We start from the raw sequence: 16,168 nt of genomic DNA, 5'->3' as shown, positions 1-16,168 counted from the left end.
CTGGTCTCTGCTACCTCTCTCAGGTCCTCTGCAAAGGAGTCAGCTTAAACCTTTCCCAATCAATGTCTAATTTGGTCTGAACAAATGCAAGAGGATTAATTATTTATATCACAAAATCAGGAGGCTAGATCTGTCACAGCCATCGGGTTGGCATGTCAAACAGCTCCGTGCTTCATCCTGGCAGTGGTAGTCTCTCATCCTGCTCTCTGCTGGGGGATGCAGCTAGACACTCAAAGGAAGGTACCCAGTGAACGTCCTGCTGTGCTTGGGTCAGTACTGCTAGCCCTGGGCTCCTGGTCTCTGGGGGTGACTGAATCTGGGGGTGACCCATTTTAGGGACTGGGGTGAGGGAGGGTGTATATCTAATTTTAGAGATTACAGCCTGTTAGGCGAACTTTTCAGCTTGAATTAAAAAAAAACTTCAATATTAGAGAAAAGTAATAGTAACCCCATTAACTGCCATCTTTTGACACCTAGATTGATCAGTTATTCACATTTGACCACTTTTTCTTCTTTTTTGAGGTACTGGGGCATGAATTCAGGGCCTAAACCTTGAGCCACTCCAACAGCCCTTTTTTCGAGATAGGGTCTTGCAAACTATTTGCACAGGCTGGCTTCGAACCGCAACGCTCCTGAGCTCAGCCTTCTGAGTAGCTAAGATTATAGGCATGAGCCACCGGGGTCTCACTGTCACACCTTTATTATTGCTTCTCTGTGTTTTTGAGGAGGGTGACACTGGGAGTCAGGCCCAGCAAATGGGCCTTCTGGATATTTCACAACCTGCTGAGACCTGAAGGCAGATATGGGGTGTCCGGCCTGTGGGCAGAGGCTGCTGACCTCCTGGGGCATGCTGCTCTGCTGTCTGCCCAGCCTCTCATTGCTAGGTCATCAGGTGACCAGGAGCCTGGTGGTGACAAAAATGGAAGTGGGAAGTTGTGCATCTGGGTCTTTAGGGTTGCACAGTCATTTGGGGGATGGTTGTGAGGGTGAATGGGGCAGGATGTCTGCCCTGGTGCTTTGTGGGTAAGAAGGGCTGCCCTGGGAAACAAACATTAGAAGTTTTGTCTTTGCACATTACATCTGATATTTAGGGACCACAAGCTGAGAGGTGGAGCAGAGAGAGGAGAGAAGCTCAGGCTTGGCAGGTGCCAGGTGGAAATCCAGAGACAAAGAGTCTGTTGGCTTTCTCCTTTGCATCTTTTGTCACTTCTGGGCAGGTGCCAGACCCCAGCCAAACCAGACCTGCTCCCTGGACTTGACTGGGTCACATGATTTCTGGGAGCTCGGGATCCTCAGCGGCATGGCAGGGACCCTGAAGATTATTTATTACTGCCTCCAGTGCACAGAAGGGTTAAGTCAGGCAGGACAAATGGGTTTTCTTCCTATTTTAAAATATCCTCAGGGAGAGGCTCTGAACCCTTCCTGGGTTTCTGGTTCCAGTGCTGCTTAATTATCCACATGGCAGGGAGCGGCTCCTTATGTCCAACATGAATCTCGGGCTGCCTCTTTGGCCCATTTCCCTTCATTCTGCCTGCTGGGGCCATACTGCCTTGTGCCTTCCCTCTTCTCCACTCCTCCTGGCCAGCTGCTTTCCTAGTCTGGGACCATTAGCATACTTGGCACTTGCTGAGGCTACAGCCTAATAACCCAGATCGATGTCGGAGGTGACACCCTGGGCTCCACCATCATGCCTGGCCTGGTGGAAAAGGACAGAGCAGTTAGGGCCTTAAGGAGTTCTGGTTGGCATGAAAAGGAGGCTAGCATCTTGAGCCTCCAAAGCCACTTAGTTTCTGGACCCCCATATGGTGATGCACAAAGGAGGAAGGCACCCAGAGGAGCAGCTCTGTGTTTATTCCATCAGTCAGTCAGATGCATGCAAGGAGCGCCTAGTTTTTGCCATGTGCTACACTACATGTTGAGAGTCGTAAGTGACCAAATTGCAGCTCTTGCTTTTGAGAAGCTCTGTCAAAAGGCAAAGAACCGTGTAAAAAACAGGGATGTTGGGCAAGGACTCAAGAGGCCATGGGTATGTAGGATTCCAGGAGACTTTTGGACCCTGACTAGGTAGACAGTGACAAACACTGACTCCTTGATTCTCTTGACGGTTTGAACTTTTGCCTGAGCCTCTTCAGTCTTTCAAGAAATATGGAATAAATAAGTTATTCAAACAGGAAGGGGGCCATTTGCTCCCTCCTATGGGAAAGGAAAGGGAGAGTACACAGGTCAGCAGGTGGGCCTTGGGAGAAAGGGAGGAGGCTAATTGGATGTCTGCTGTGGCTGTGTGTGACATCTCACGTGACAGGTATGGGGATGGAGGGCAGGAGGCCAGGCTGTGCCTCCACTGCAGTGATGCTCACCTGTACTGAGTGACAGCTGGGTTGGCCTTTGCAGAGCAGTGAAATGTGACGATGTTGTCCTCCAGCACGGGCTGTGGTTCTACTGACAAGTTGACAAGTGGGGGATCTGTAGGGAGAAGAGATTCACTTGGAGACTGTGGACGTAATAGGGCAGGAAGACCTCCTGGGTGACATGGTGACGGAGGGTAAACACCGGAGATCCTACCACTGAGGTTCTCCAAGCAGCCACTGCCCTGGTGGTTCCCAGAATGATGGTCTGGGGGTCAGTGTGTGGCCTCTCTGCTCCCTGGAGGCACCTGCTTCAGACAGTCTTGGAAGGGGCATTCAGATCCCTCTGTGGATTTAAGGCCCGGTATTGAAATGAACACCCAGCTATGAAGCCTGGGTTCCAGGAGCACATTGTCCGACTCCAGCTTCCCAGGCAGAACAAAACACCTCAGGAAGGAGAGCTGGGAATGGGGTGTGAGGAGGGTGGACGCTGAACTTCATTTCAATAGGAGCTTCTGTCTTTGAAATGTCTGTTTATTCTAGCTCTGTGCAAAGGTTCTGGGGCATCTGGTAACTTGAAAGTGGCATTTACACCCTTCATCAGAGTAATCATCTACTGAGTCCTGACTGCTGTCACCAGGACCTCAGCTCCCTGGGTTGGGACTCTGTTTCTCATTTGAGATGACAAGAAGCCAAGCTCTGAAGTGCTGAATGGTGAAAGAGAGAGGGACGGAAGCATGGAGACAGGAACCAGAGACTTGGAAACACACAGAGAGACCTGGGCAAAAGGGCTGGGAAGCAGGCTGTGAGAGACACACAGAGAAAAACAGACAAAGAGGGATAGGCAGACAGATGCAGAGATGAGGCAGGCATGCTGGAGAGACATAGGCAGAGAGACAGAAAGATACAAACAAACAGATTGAGAAATGCAGAAGCGTAATGAGGCCAGACATGGTGTTGCACATCTATAATCCTACCACTCGGGGCTGAGGCAGGAGAATAATGAGTTTGAGGCCAGACTAGAAAGGATCCTGTCTCAAAAAAAAATGGACAGAAACTTAAAGAAGAAGATGGAGAAGGTGAGGGAGAAGGAGGGAAGGAGGGAGGAAAGAGAGAGAGCAAGAAAGAGAGAGAGAGAATATGAATCAAACAAAATTATCATCATATTGGAAACAGAAAAGACCAAGGAGGACCCAGCACATGGAGGCAGAATGTTGGGGAGAGGACCAAAAAAAATAATGAAGGATAGAGAAAAGAGAGAGGGAGAAACAGACACTGAGACATGGAAGAATGGGAATAGAACTTGAGGGGTCTGCAGTGGACAGACAGAGGCAGAGAGCTGTCCAGGGACCCAGGGAATGGCCTTGTGCACATGTGCTTTGCCTAGTTCTGGGGTAGCTGATTCCAGACCTCCTCCAAAAGCTGGGTCACCCTGCAGCAGGGCTCCTGGTAGCTCCCAGGCCCTGGCATCCCCACCCCAGCCCCCAACTCCAGGGGAGAAGAGATGATGCACCAGTGAATATCCCTCCCTTGACAGGGCCTGGAGGCTAACTCTAGGCTGACTTAGGAGGCAGGTTGGTCTCCATGGCCTAGCCGGTGCCCTACTGCTTCTATTGGCCAATACCCACCCACAAGCAGAAGTTCATGCTTATTGCTGGAGGTTCATGAAGACTCTCAGTGTTCAGGTCAATTTCATAAAAAGAAGTAAGAAGCCACTTTCCCAGTTTCATCAAGCAAATCCTGAGTTCCATGAGAGGTACCACAGGGAGCAAGACTCCCAGTCTGGGCTCTTGAGACCCTCAGAGAGTCATACACATCCAGCTGAGGGCTGAGCCTAGAGATGGGACACTTTAATGGTGGGGTCCTCTCTGCCTGCCAGTTCTCAGGATGTGCCATCTCTACTGCCAGTGCTGGGGCAAAGGGGCTGGGCCAGGGAGATACCCACTGGGATGTACTGCTATCTGCAGGTACGGGGAAGAAAACTCTGTTCCTGAGCATCAGGTGGCCACCTGTGTTGGAAGCCTGTTCTCCCTTCGCTCCAGATGGGGAACCACAAATCTGGGAAGCATCTGGTATAGGAGCAGACAGGCTGTCTGCCTTTTTGCAGGGAATGACAAGGGACATTATGGAGCTACAGTTTAGATCTTAACTGTCCCCCACAGACTCATGAGTTAAAGGCAGGACCTCAGGGAGGTGCCATTGGGAGGTGGTTGAACCTCTGAGAGGTGGGGTCTAGTGATAGGTCACTGAGGATGTGCTTTTTCCTTTCTTTTGTTCCCTGGCCATGAGATGAGTGGTTCTGCCCCTCTGTGTACTCCCATATTCCCACCATAGTGTGCTGCCTCACTGTAGTCCCAAAGCAATGGGTACAACTGAAACCTCCCAAACAGTGAGCCAAAAATAAACCTTTTCTTTTTCTTTCTTTCTTTCTCTCTCTTTTTTTTTTTTTTTTTGCAGTACTGGAGTTTGAAGTCAATGCCTCATGCTTGCTAGGCAGGTGCTTTACCATTGAACCACTCCACTAGCCCCATTTTGTTTTGTGGTATTTTCAAGATAGGGTCTCATACACTGTTTGCAGGGGCTGTCCTCAAACTGCGATCCTCTTGATCTCTGCCTTTTGAGTAGCTAGGATTGCAAGCATGCACCACTGGTGCCCAGCTAATTTTATCTTTATAAGTTGATTTTTTTTTCATTTATTTGTTATAGTGACTAAAAGTTAACTAACACAGATAATATTTCAGCCATCTCAATATTGTTTTGTGAAGCATAATTCAAGTGGTCACAAAGATACATGTGACAAAAAACAGCCATGAGAACTTTTCTCCCACCTCCCAGGAGAGCGATGATCCCTCTCACCCTCAGACCTTACAGCCTCTTCCCAGCTGCTGCCCACTGGTTTCAAGGGTAAGGCTGAATCAGGAGTCCTGCCCTTTTTCTATGCAGGGCTGGCTGGCCAGGCTGGGCACCTGTAGAGACTCAGGGTAGAGCCTGTGTTTCATTGTGGAAAAGTGTGTCTAGAGGTATTGCAGTTTGTGTAGTGCCATCTGGGCCCCAGTGTGCAACTGGTCCAGGTACTCACACTATGAAATCCAGTCCTGGGAAGGAGAGGACCTCCATCTAGCTCTTGTTGGAGGAAGTGATGGTATTAGTTCAATAGAACTTAGAAACTTGCCATAGAGCTTGAAGGAAAGTTCCAGAAGGCCCATCCCTGCCTGAGTGTCCTTTACAAAGTGATGAGCCCTTGGGAGGCAAGGAGACAGAGCACACACCTGTTGAGGAACTTTCCTGCTGTCCAACGCTCTGTCACATGCCTGCAACTATCAGTTCGCCCTGTGGAGGCTTCTTTCCTGCTTCTCCCCTCCATTATTGCAACATCTTTGGTTTCAGCCTGTTTTATGGGGCCTCAGGAGAACGGGCCCCAGGGGGCTTCACACTTGCCAATTTCATCTGCACTTACATCCTCAGAACCAGAGATGACATGTCCTTCTCTCCACTTCTCTTTCTCTGGATGTGCAGAATATGAATTTTCAGGAGCTTGCCGAGCTCCAGAGGTATAAATAGTTTATGTCATAGCCAACTATTAAACACGGTTTTAATCCCACTTGTGATGTTGGCTGCGTAACTTGCAGGAGGGCAGCTTTGATGTAGCTGGTGGAACTGAGATCACATTGAACAGATGTTACAGCTGAGAGTCTGTTAGAGTTTCCATCAGCAACCTGTGCGTGTGTGTGTGTGTGTGTGTGTGTGTCTGTTTTCAGGGGAAGTACTACATGGAGGAGGGGGGTGGAAAAAGAGAGAAACTTCATGACTCAGTGATTTTATAGTGCATCCATTTGAAACTTGGCAGCTGGACACAGAGTCCAGATGTGGTGAGGCTTTGGGGGTGTTAAACGTTCTCTCCCATTACTCAATCTGGGGGATTTGTCTTCCGTTGGGTAACATAGAAAGACCAAGGGAAACAAACAACAAATGTGCTTTTGCTGAGTTTGGATGCTTCTTGGTTGACTGAGAAAATGAGCAGGTTTGCAAAGGCAGCTCTGATCCAGCCTGTGGTGTCCATGGCAAACAGTTGGACGCTTACTGAATAAGCAAATGAATCAACGGGGGAGAAGGAAGAAGAGGAGGGAGGTATTTTTGCTTGCTAGGCACATATAAACACCTTGCAACTCGGGGTGGGGGATGGAGTACTGGGGCAAATGAATGGGGCTTGGGGATACCTGGGGAGGGGCCACCACACGCCTGTGGCTGTGGATCCTAACAACAGTGTATATAAGTGCTTATACTGTGTCAGACACAGTACTGATGGGTGGCACGTGTGATTTCATTTTGTCCTCATTGCAACTTTAGGAGGTAGGCATGATAACTTACATGTACCAATGAGGAAACTGGGGTACAAAGCAATCCAGGCCAATGTCACTCAGTAAGTGACAAAGCCAAAATGCAAACCAGTAGGAATGTTGAGTCTCAACCACTAACCTGTACTTCCTTGGAAGGGCACCAGGTAGGAAACCAGGCACCTCGTTCTAAGCCTCAAACTGACCTCATTCCTGATGCCTCTCTCCTGATGTGACTGAGATGTGCTTGGAATGAAAGTTAGACAGGGCCCAGAAACCTGGTGAGACTGCATCCTCTTGGATGCAGCCCCCATAATTTAGCAGCCTGCTAAATCAATCCTCTTGCTGGAGTGCATTTGGAGGACATCTTTGAATAGCTGGGTGAGCTGTTAGGATGATGATTTTCTTGTTGCCCAGAGAGGTTCTCCTGGGGCGATGGATTGTGGCTTGAAGCAAAACGTTTCTTCTTCCCTGTCTCTCCCTGCCAAGCCTGGCTGATGTTCTGGGGGAGCCAACTAGGTAATTTAGTTTGTGCAGGATTCTGTAGCTGGCATGGGCCTCCTGTCCAGGTTGGGAACAAGGGGAAGGAGGATATGGGGGCCACATAGTAGCCACAAATGGCAGCCTGGAAGTAGAGGACTTGGACATCTTGGGTCTCTCACCCTCACTCCCTCCAGATTTGGCTTGTGTCTGGAGAGAGCTCTTATACATGATCAATCCTAGAGCAAGAAGAGACCTTGGACATCATCAGTCAAATCAGACAAGGAACTGGTGTTCCTGGGGTGAGTGACAAACTTAGGCCCATCCAGCTCATGGTGGTCGAATCATTCTCCACCAGCCAGACAGCATCTTACCTCTTCTCCAGAGCTGGGCCTATGCTCCATGCCACAACTGTTCACCTCTCACTGGGCAGAAATAGGTGATATTCAAGTCAGAATAAGACTATGGAAGGGAACACTGAGTGCAAATTTTAAGGAAGCCCTTTCTCTCAGGGCCCCTTTGTGCTTATGTGACCAACAGAGGAAGGCCCTAGGTGCCTCCCTCATCTTCCTAGCCCTAGTTTTGCAAGAATTGTTCTGTCCTGCTCCCACTGAATGAAGAATGCAAGAAGAAGCCTTGGGGTTTGTGTGGGGTCAGGGAGTTTGTGACTAGCAGGTGGCAAGATAGTAAAGCAGAGCCTTCTCAAGAACTTTGCCATTTCACTAAGCAGCTACCTGACACGCCACATCTTTCTCCCTCTGGAATCTAAATGGTTTTGGTCAGGATTTGTGTGTGTACATGTATGTTCGTGGTTTGAACTCAGAGCCTTGTGCTTGCTAGGCAAGCACTCTACCACTTGAGCCACTCTGCTAGCTTTTAGGCAGGATTCTGGACAAGGGGAACTTCCCTCTGGCTGCCAAGATAGGTTCTTAGAATCCTAAGACTCAGTCTTTCTGGACTCCAGATCCTAGAGAATCAAGTGGAGCTCAGAGTCCAGAAGTCCTAGATGAGCCAGAGGTGTTAAAAATGCTTTAGCTCCAAAATGAATAGAACGCAAAGGAACACATGAATGCCAAAGCAGCTGTAGCCATGTCACTTGAGCTTGCAACCAAGTGGCTACTAGAACACAGTGGCATTGTCCTACACATTCAGGAGGGGCAACTGAGAAGAAAAAATTCCCCTCTTGAGGCCAATATTTCAAAGATATACTAATCCAGTCAATACTCACGCTGGATGTCAATGGTGACTGAGGTCTCCTTCCCTCCAGGGATGGCTTTGTTGGTGGCACGGCACACGATGCTCTGTCCATTTTCCACATCACCAGGGGAAATGAAGAGGGTGCTGACGATGCTCTCACGCTTGCCATCACGAAGCAGGGTCTGGAGGGGGAGGTAGAGCGGGATAGAAGGCCCTGTGTCATTGGGCTGGGATAGCCTAGATGCATAATGGGAAGACAGGCTCCAGCTCAGAGACAAGAGACAGTGTTGATGGGATGTATCCATGTGGTCAGCTCAGGAGACCAGGGGTGGCAGTCTCCACATAGAGGTGGGAGGTGAGTCATCCTTGGCTCACTGGCCTGGTTGAGTGCTGGACTGTGGAAGGAAAAAGGAGCTAGAAAGACTGCCATTGTGTGTGAGATTCAGTCTAGAGTTGCGAGCCCAAAGCACAGCAAAACCAGGCTGGGGCTAATGGAAACCAGTCTTCAGAAGGTCCTCTGTAGAAATGAGCTGGCATCTTTTCTGCCTCTGCTGTCTGGGAGAGGCTCAAGTTCTGCAGGAAGCAAGGAGAAGGTTTGTAGCCGGGTGCTTGTGGCCTCTAGGCAGTGAGTCTGCAGTAGGGGGTGCAGGTAGGGGTGTGGTGGTAAGGGCAGGGGAGGTTAAAGATGCAGACAGAACCCATGTATACCCACCTCTGGTTATTCTCCTATATAAACCTCTCAACTTCCAAATACTTCACTTCCTCATCTCAGTAGTGCTCCCACTGTTTTCCATATGATGGAGGAGGAGAGTAGGTGAGACTGAGTGAGGTAACGGAACTTGACCAAGGTGGTGATAAAGCAAGCACTTAGGGTCCTAACCAGTGTTCCCCAAATTCAGGTCTGTTTGGAGTCTTAGAATGTGACCTTGGAGCTGGTGGTGTAGCTCAGTGATAGAATGTGAGCTTATTTGGCAATCTGTGATTGGTTAATTATGAACTAGTTAAGGATTTCAAAGTGAGATAATTCTGGATTCAGGGAGGACCCTAAATTGAATGCCTGGTGTCCTCAGATGAGGAGATGAGGAGACAGAGAGAATCAGAAGGCCATGTTTTGATGGAGGCAGAGATTGAGTGACGTTGCCATAAAATAAGGAACACTGGGAGCCACCAGGAGCTAGAAAAGGCAATGAAGTCTTCTTTCCTAAAGCCTTTGGAGGCTGCATGACCCTGCTAACTCCTTGATTTCATGCTTGTTGGTCTCCTCAACTGAGAGATGAATTTCTGTTTTGGGGGACTTTTTTTTTGTGGTACTGGGATTTGAACTCAGGCCCTACACCTTGAGCCACTCCATCAGCACTTTTTTGTGATTTTTTTTTTTCCTGAGATAGGGTCTCATGAACTATTTTCTCGGACTGGCTTTGAACTGTGATCCTCCTGATCTCTGCCTCCTGATTAGCTAGGATTATAGACGTGAGTCACTGGTGCCTGGCTTTTTTTGTTTTTAGACAGGGTCTTGCTATGTAGCCTAGGCTACATACTCTCTGTCCTCAAACTCTCTGTCTTCTTGCTTTTGCTTCTCAAGTGCTGGGATTATAGACATGAGTCACCATACCCTTGAGTTTCTATTGTTTTAAGCACCAAGTTGTGCTTAAACACCAAGGTGTTTTGTTATGGCAGCCCTAGGAAATGAACACAGGTCCTCTCTTCCAAGGTCATTCCTTTTTCCTGCTGGACCACAATGTCATCTTGTAGCAAGTTCTCCCATTATGGCTGCTATTTTCTTCCCTTCTTCTGCCTCTTTTCTACAACCTCCCCATCAGTTTGGGCCCACTAAGGTAGTTGTATGCTGGGGAGGATATGTGGGTGGAGGGCCACTGCAGGTGGGGAATGGCATCTGTTTGGTATTCAAAGACTTGTGTTCTGGGCAGGGACTTCATTGCCTCTAGGGAAGGGGTGCCAGATGCAGTCTAGTTTCACCCCAACTGGAACCAGGGAATAGATGACTCTACTTCCTTGAGACCAACCATAAAATAATTAGGGCATTGTTTCTCACTCTCACAGGGGCCCTGGAAGGAAGGGGACATTATCTTTATTTTGCAAGAGAAAACTGAGTTCAAAGTGAGTCAGGAACCTGCCAGACAGAGCTGGGATTCATACTTAAGAATTAGGGACTCCTTAGCCCCAACCCTCTGACCTGCCTTGTTGAGATGCTAGAGGGCAGTTATTATGACTTGGGCATTGTGGGTGCAAACAGCCATTAAGCCCTTTGAGGTTAGTTACTGAGCTGGTCGGCCAAACCCCATCCTCTGGGTCTTCAGCTCAGCATGGTCCTTCTCAACTTAGGGTTAAGCTGTGGCCTCTGGGACTGAGAGAACCAGGCCTGAGCCTCTGTCTAGACCATTACATCCTGTTTTGGGCCAAACCAGACAGTGACAGAGTCAGAGTAGTGGCCCTGGACTCTTTCCCACACTGTGTAAAACTGGCTGGACTCAGACTCTAGTGGCCTGAGGCAGGCCTTACAGCACTTTCTTTCCTGGGAGGAGGGCGGTAGCCCTACCCCTGGGCAGAGGGAATGAGGGAGAGGGATGTAGCAAGGGTCAGGTCCAAGTAGCCTATGTGGAGAGAGTCTTTGGGTCAGCCAGGGTGCTCAACTGGAGGACCCCCAAGAGGGGTTGGGGGGAACCACAGTTTTGCCCCAAACCAAAACCAGTTGGGGAAGGAGCTGCAGTGGTACAGCATTGCTGTGTTGGCTTGGGGCTGTTCAGCAGACCTCACCACATCTATAAATAGCTAAGTGATAATAAGAACAATTTCCTGGATGAAAATAAGACCTCCGGGTAGGGTGAGGGGAGGAGAGGAGGAGGGAAAGGGGTGGTATTGTTCTTCTCATCTCCTTTCTTTACTTTTCTAAAGTGCTAACAGGGGACATTTACGTAAGTTTGACTGTATCCAGAAACCCTCCAATTGGTGGGTCCTGGGCATGGTGGCAGGAGTGGGCTCATGTGGGTGGCGGTAGGTGGGAGGGGAGCTGGTGGGAGGAGAGCTGGTGTGAGGAGAGCAGGGAGGCCGAGCTCTAATTAGACCCTCTGACTGCTTCCCCTCCTCCCCAACTCAGTGTGCTCCTCCACTTCGAATGATGATTAATGACATATTTACTGTGTCCAGGCGGGTGCTTTTCTGGAAATAAAAATTCTGGTTCAAGTTGTTTGTTGCACCTAATTAGAGAAAAGGGGAGATGTGTTCATAAAACAAATGAAAAAGCAAGAAGACAAGTACATCAGCACTATCCCACTCTTGCAGGAGGCCCTGGGCATCTGGCCCTGCCTGGCCCAAGCTCTCCCCAGACCTCAGTTCCTCCCTGGGTAGCAGCCCTGGAAGGAAGGCTGGGTTGGCTGGCATGGCTGCAGGATGACTGTGGGGAGGGAGGCTGGTAAGGCCCAGAAGACGAGGGGGCAAAGGCTGCAGGGGTGCAAAGCCATGGGTATTAACAGTGGAAATTATCCTTGGCTGAGTTACTTTTGCTTCCTTTCCCTTTGCTCAGCATTCTAAATTCTAGAGAAAAGCCACACCTAAATGATTAAGATATTAACTGCTAAATAATCTTTTTATGGACTTATAGAAATCAGAACATCTGGTGACCTTTAGATAACACCAGAATGGTAACACCCCTCCTTATCCAGTCTTGTGCATCAATGAACACAAAGCATGTCAATTACTGTGAAGTTTATTGCACAGAAAAGCAATATGTTTTTCTAAAGAACCAGAAGGTCAAAGTCCAGTGTTCTGGCTGGGGGAACATTCTGTAGATTAGGAAGAACCTGCTCAACTCAACACACAGCCTTCTGGTTCTATGTCCCACTGTATGTCCTTTCTCTTTTCATAAAAACTCTTTCACCTACCTGAGCTCCCCAACATGGTACCCCTTCACCTTTTCAGGGCTGCCCTTGATTAAACATGAGTTCCTTGCCACCAACTCTCCTTAGTATAGGCTTTCAAAAGGTGAGTAGACAGACTTGGGTCTGGTTAACTGTGGTGGCCTACTTACATCTGTTTTTTCTCCTCTTCTCACCTCTCCTTTCTTTTCTCTTTTCTTTTGCTTCATTCCTCTTTTATAAATCCTCCTGATTGTCACTTTTCTCATATGCAAATGAAGTCTTGGGACTTGGTGGCCTTGAAGGTACCATCCAGGTGGAACATTCTATCATTTACTGATTCTTGTCACAGCCTCACTTCCCTGCCTCTCCCAGCCCCATGCCCCTCACATCGCTTTCCTCCCTCTCTTCCCCCCACTGACCTTGGCTCTGGGGACATCCCTCAGGCACTGAGCCCCACACCTCTGGTTTTAAAATTTTCACTAGCATGCAAATCAGCTCTGGGCTTGAGGGGAGTAGATTATTAATGGTTAAGTCACTAGTTTCTGGAGCCACCACCTCTCAGGTCTCCCTCCAGTTTGGTGGGCACTGATGTGTTGCTAGACTCCAGATGCCAGCCTTCCAGTTCCCCAGGCTGCCCCATGTGATTGTGTTTTCACAAACTTTTTTTAAAAAATTGGCTTAAAATGTATATATAAGGGGGATTTATCATGACATTTCCATACATGCTTGTAAAGGCAGCCTCTGAGGGTCCCGACTGACACAATCCACATGTCATAGGGGCTGGATGCATAGTTAGCCTATAGGCATCCTGTGCCCAGGAATGAGTGTGCCAGGGCATATTTCTCTGAGGGTGGGTTTCCACCCCTAACCTGTCTGTGTGGATCTACCTGTTTCTTCTTGTGGGTGTTCATGGGGTTTCTGCCCATTAACTGCTTTCAAGGGGTTTTCTGGATAGTTCTAGTGATTGTGTGGGGCTCTGGGCTCCTCTTTGAACAGTGCTTGCTCTGTGTAGCTTCCTATTTGTGCACCCAACCCTTCCTCCCCCATTGACACATCCCTGAGGTCACTGAGTTGGCATTTATCTCTGGTTCCCAGCAGTGCCCTGGGAGGCTGGACTGTGAGGGCTGAGTGTACCCTTGGGACAGTTCTGCTATGTGGGTGGTGGCCACAGCTCTGCTCTTTCCAAAGGCCCCAGGACCTCCACTGGGCAGTGGAGAGCCAGGCTGGGCCTGCAGACATAGGTGGCCTGGAGGAAATGCAGTGTGTGGGTGCCCCAACTCTGGTGCTAAATATGGGCTGCTCATTGATATGCAAACAGCCTGGAGAGGCCTTGAGTAGGCCTGATTGCCTGGCAACAAGGCCTTCTCTCTTCTCCCTCCCCACTCACCTCCCCTACCTGCTGTGTCCAGGGTTTTTTTTTTTTTTTTTTTTTTAAATCATCCCTCTGCTTCCCCTTTTATAGCTGCCTGAGAATCCAAGTGGAACTGTTGTCACCAGGACTGAGTAAGGGATGTATGCATAAGGTATAGAATTGCACACTATCTTTTGCCCAAGAACCTGCATTCAGCCTTATGCCTAGTGCTGGAAGGGGTGCCCTTCACAAAGAAGGCCAGGCGGAGTGGCTGCCACAATATGGCAGAGGATAGAGATTCTGGGCTCCCAAGGTGGGAGATGGGATATAGAATGAAGTGACTGGAGAAGAACCATGGAGAGTGAGGACCCTGGGAGAGAGCCCTCACCCCTTTCCTAAGTCTCCAGAGCCCCTCAGCATGGGCCCAGTGGAGGCCTGTGGTAGGCAGGCAGCCTGAAGCTGGAGGAAACAGAGAGGTAGGGATGGAAGACTGTGCCTTCTAGGACCAAGCAGTCCTCTAGCCTGGCCCCACACAGGTTCAAGGCCTCAACACCCTGCCTGCAGAGTAGCAGGTGGGCAGGAGCTAACTCCCCAGGAAGATTTTCCCCATACTCTACCCTCCTTTTTGTCCTTCTCTGGATTTGTGATTTCCTGGCTTTCCAGATGAATGACACATGACCTCCATTCTGGTACCAGGCATGCAGAAGCAGAAGGCTCAAGAAAGGAGCCCTTGCTGTCCCCAGATACCCAGGACTGGGTGTTCATGAAGAGACATGAGAGAGGCACAACATCACCTGGGAGTGCCCTCCCCCAGCAGACCTGGCTGGCAGTACCAAAGGCACCACCCAGCTGTGAAGCTCACCCTGGCATCTAAGCCTCAAAAGAAGCTTCACCAGAAGGTGCTGGGTGAGGGGCCAAAGGACACTTCATCTCCTTGTCCTCTTCTTTTTGGCTTGTAGGAATGAAGCTCCTTCTTCCCCTCCTGGCCATAAAGTGGAATAGCAGATAGAAGATTGATACAGTAATCTAAACACTTTGAAAGCAGGCCTGGTTTTTATGAAAACGCTTCACAGATGTGAGATCTCTGCAGTGGGGAAACTGGCACTGGGGGGCACAGGGCTCCAGGGAAAGGCAGCCCAGAATACTCATGAACATTGCAACGCTGTTACTCCATGCCACCCTCATTCTTGTTTACTTGTTTGTTGTTTTTGGAGATGGGTTGCTAATGTAGCTCAGGCTGGCCTCAAATTCCTCTTCCTCCTCCCAGTGCTGGGATTACAGGTGCATACTACACACCTGGCCCATGCCACCCTCTTTTCAGGGTACTTTCGATGCATAATGTCTTTTAAATTCCACAGCAACAGGTGCCTACGGTTATTATCATCCCTGTTTTGCAGCTGGAGAAACTGAGGCAGGGAGATTAAGCCATAGTATGTGATGGAGTCCAGGTTTGAACTGAGGACTGTAGGACCCTGTAGTCTACCATACTCAAACACTGATAGGGCATCTAGGAAATTCAGGCGCTCAGGTGGATTCCAGGCCTGTGAGGATCCAGGGAAGGACAGGCGATGGCCCTACCAGCTGTGCTTATTGTGTGCTCACTCTGCCAGGTATGTTTCTCAGTCAGTGCTCTCAACCATCCCTTGACCTGGGTGCAGTTGGTACTCCCAGTGTACCACCGATGAAGACACTGAGGCAGAGCAAGGTTAGGCCAAACAGCTAGAAGGTGGCAGAAACTGGAATCAAATTCAGGGAAACTAGCTCCAGTTCCCATGGGCTTAACTACCTACCAAGTGACAAATTCTGAGGGCTTTAGATGAAGGCTGTCAAGCTTCCTATGTCTTTCCTGTGGATCTGTTGTTGGCTTGTTTATATGTGCCCTTTTGTGTACTCTCAATCTCTCTCTCTCTCTCTCTCTCCCCCCCATCTCTTTCTCTCTCTCTCTCTCTCCCCACCCATCTCTCTCTCTCTCTCTCTCTCTCTCTCTGAGCTGCTGATACCCAGTTGCTCTGCTTTGGAAATCTGAAGTAGAGGTTGGTCTATAATAATGGTCCTTGTGGTCCTGGAGAAGGAGAGGCCAGGGCTGAGCCCTTGGGAGGGAGGAGGCAGAGGGATTCTCTGACAGTCCCTAAGCCTGTGCCATATCACTTCTTCTGGACTGCCCACCCTTCTCAGTGTGCTCCAAGATGTAGGTTTGCTGCTCATCAGAGCTGGAGCATCTTTCCCACGTCCTCATCCAACCCCTTCATTTTATAGATGAGGAAACTGGGTTCAGGGAGTTTGTTGTCTGTGGTTCACAGAACAGGGACTGGAACCTAGGCCCCTGTTGCCCTGTACTGCCATTCCCTTAATGGGAGTCTGAACAGGGGTGGGGCAGGGCAGAGGGTAAAGCGTGGTCCCCTCCTAGTCTCCAGTCACACAGTGCGAGGCTTTCTCAGGGATTCACAACATGGATAAGATGACATGCCAGGTCAAGGTGATCCTAGAACAGGTCTCACAGGGTACCCTTAACCTCTCTCTTAACCTGTCCTCTGCAGGACAGAAGCCCTGGAAGGATCCAGCTGGCCCAGCTTCAGAGGGGACTGG

General features: G+C 49.4%; 1 protein-coding gene across 8 annotated transcripts in view; it reads right to left on the bottom strand.

Annotated features, from left to right (window-relative positions):
* Kirrel3 (kirre like nephrin family adhesion molecule 3) overlaps positions 1–16,168 on the bottom strand; it is a 568,837-nt gene that overhangs the window by 29,768 nt on the left and 522,901 nt on the right. For all 8 annotated transcript variants that reach the window (XM_074066383.1, XM_074066378.1, XM_074066381.1 and 5 more), the window contains 2 exons: positions 8,388–8,538; positions 2,358–2,463 (listed from right to left, as the gene is read on the bottom strand). In XM_074066383.1, coding sequence (XP_073922484.1) covers positions 2,358–2,463; positions 8,388–8,538 — 257 coding nt within the window. The remainder of the gene's footprint in view (positions 1–2,357; positions 2,464–8,387; positions 8,539–16,168) is intronic.

This window comes from Castor canadensis, chromosome 2, assembly GCF_047511655.1.
Source record: "Castor canadensis chromosome 2, mCasCan1.hap1v2, whole genome shotgun sequence".
In the NCBI taxonomy this organism is placed as follows: domain Eukaryota; kingdom Metazoa; phylum Chordata; class Mammalia; order Rodentia; family Castoridae; genus Castor; species Castor canadensis.
Note: the sequence above shows the minus strand (reverse complement) of the source record. Positions and strands in the feature narration are given on the sequence as shown.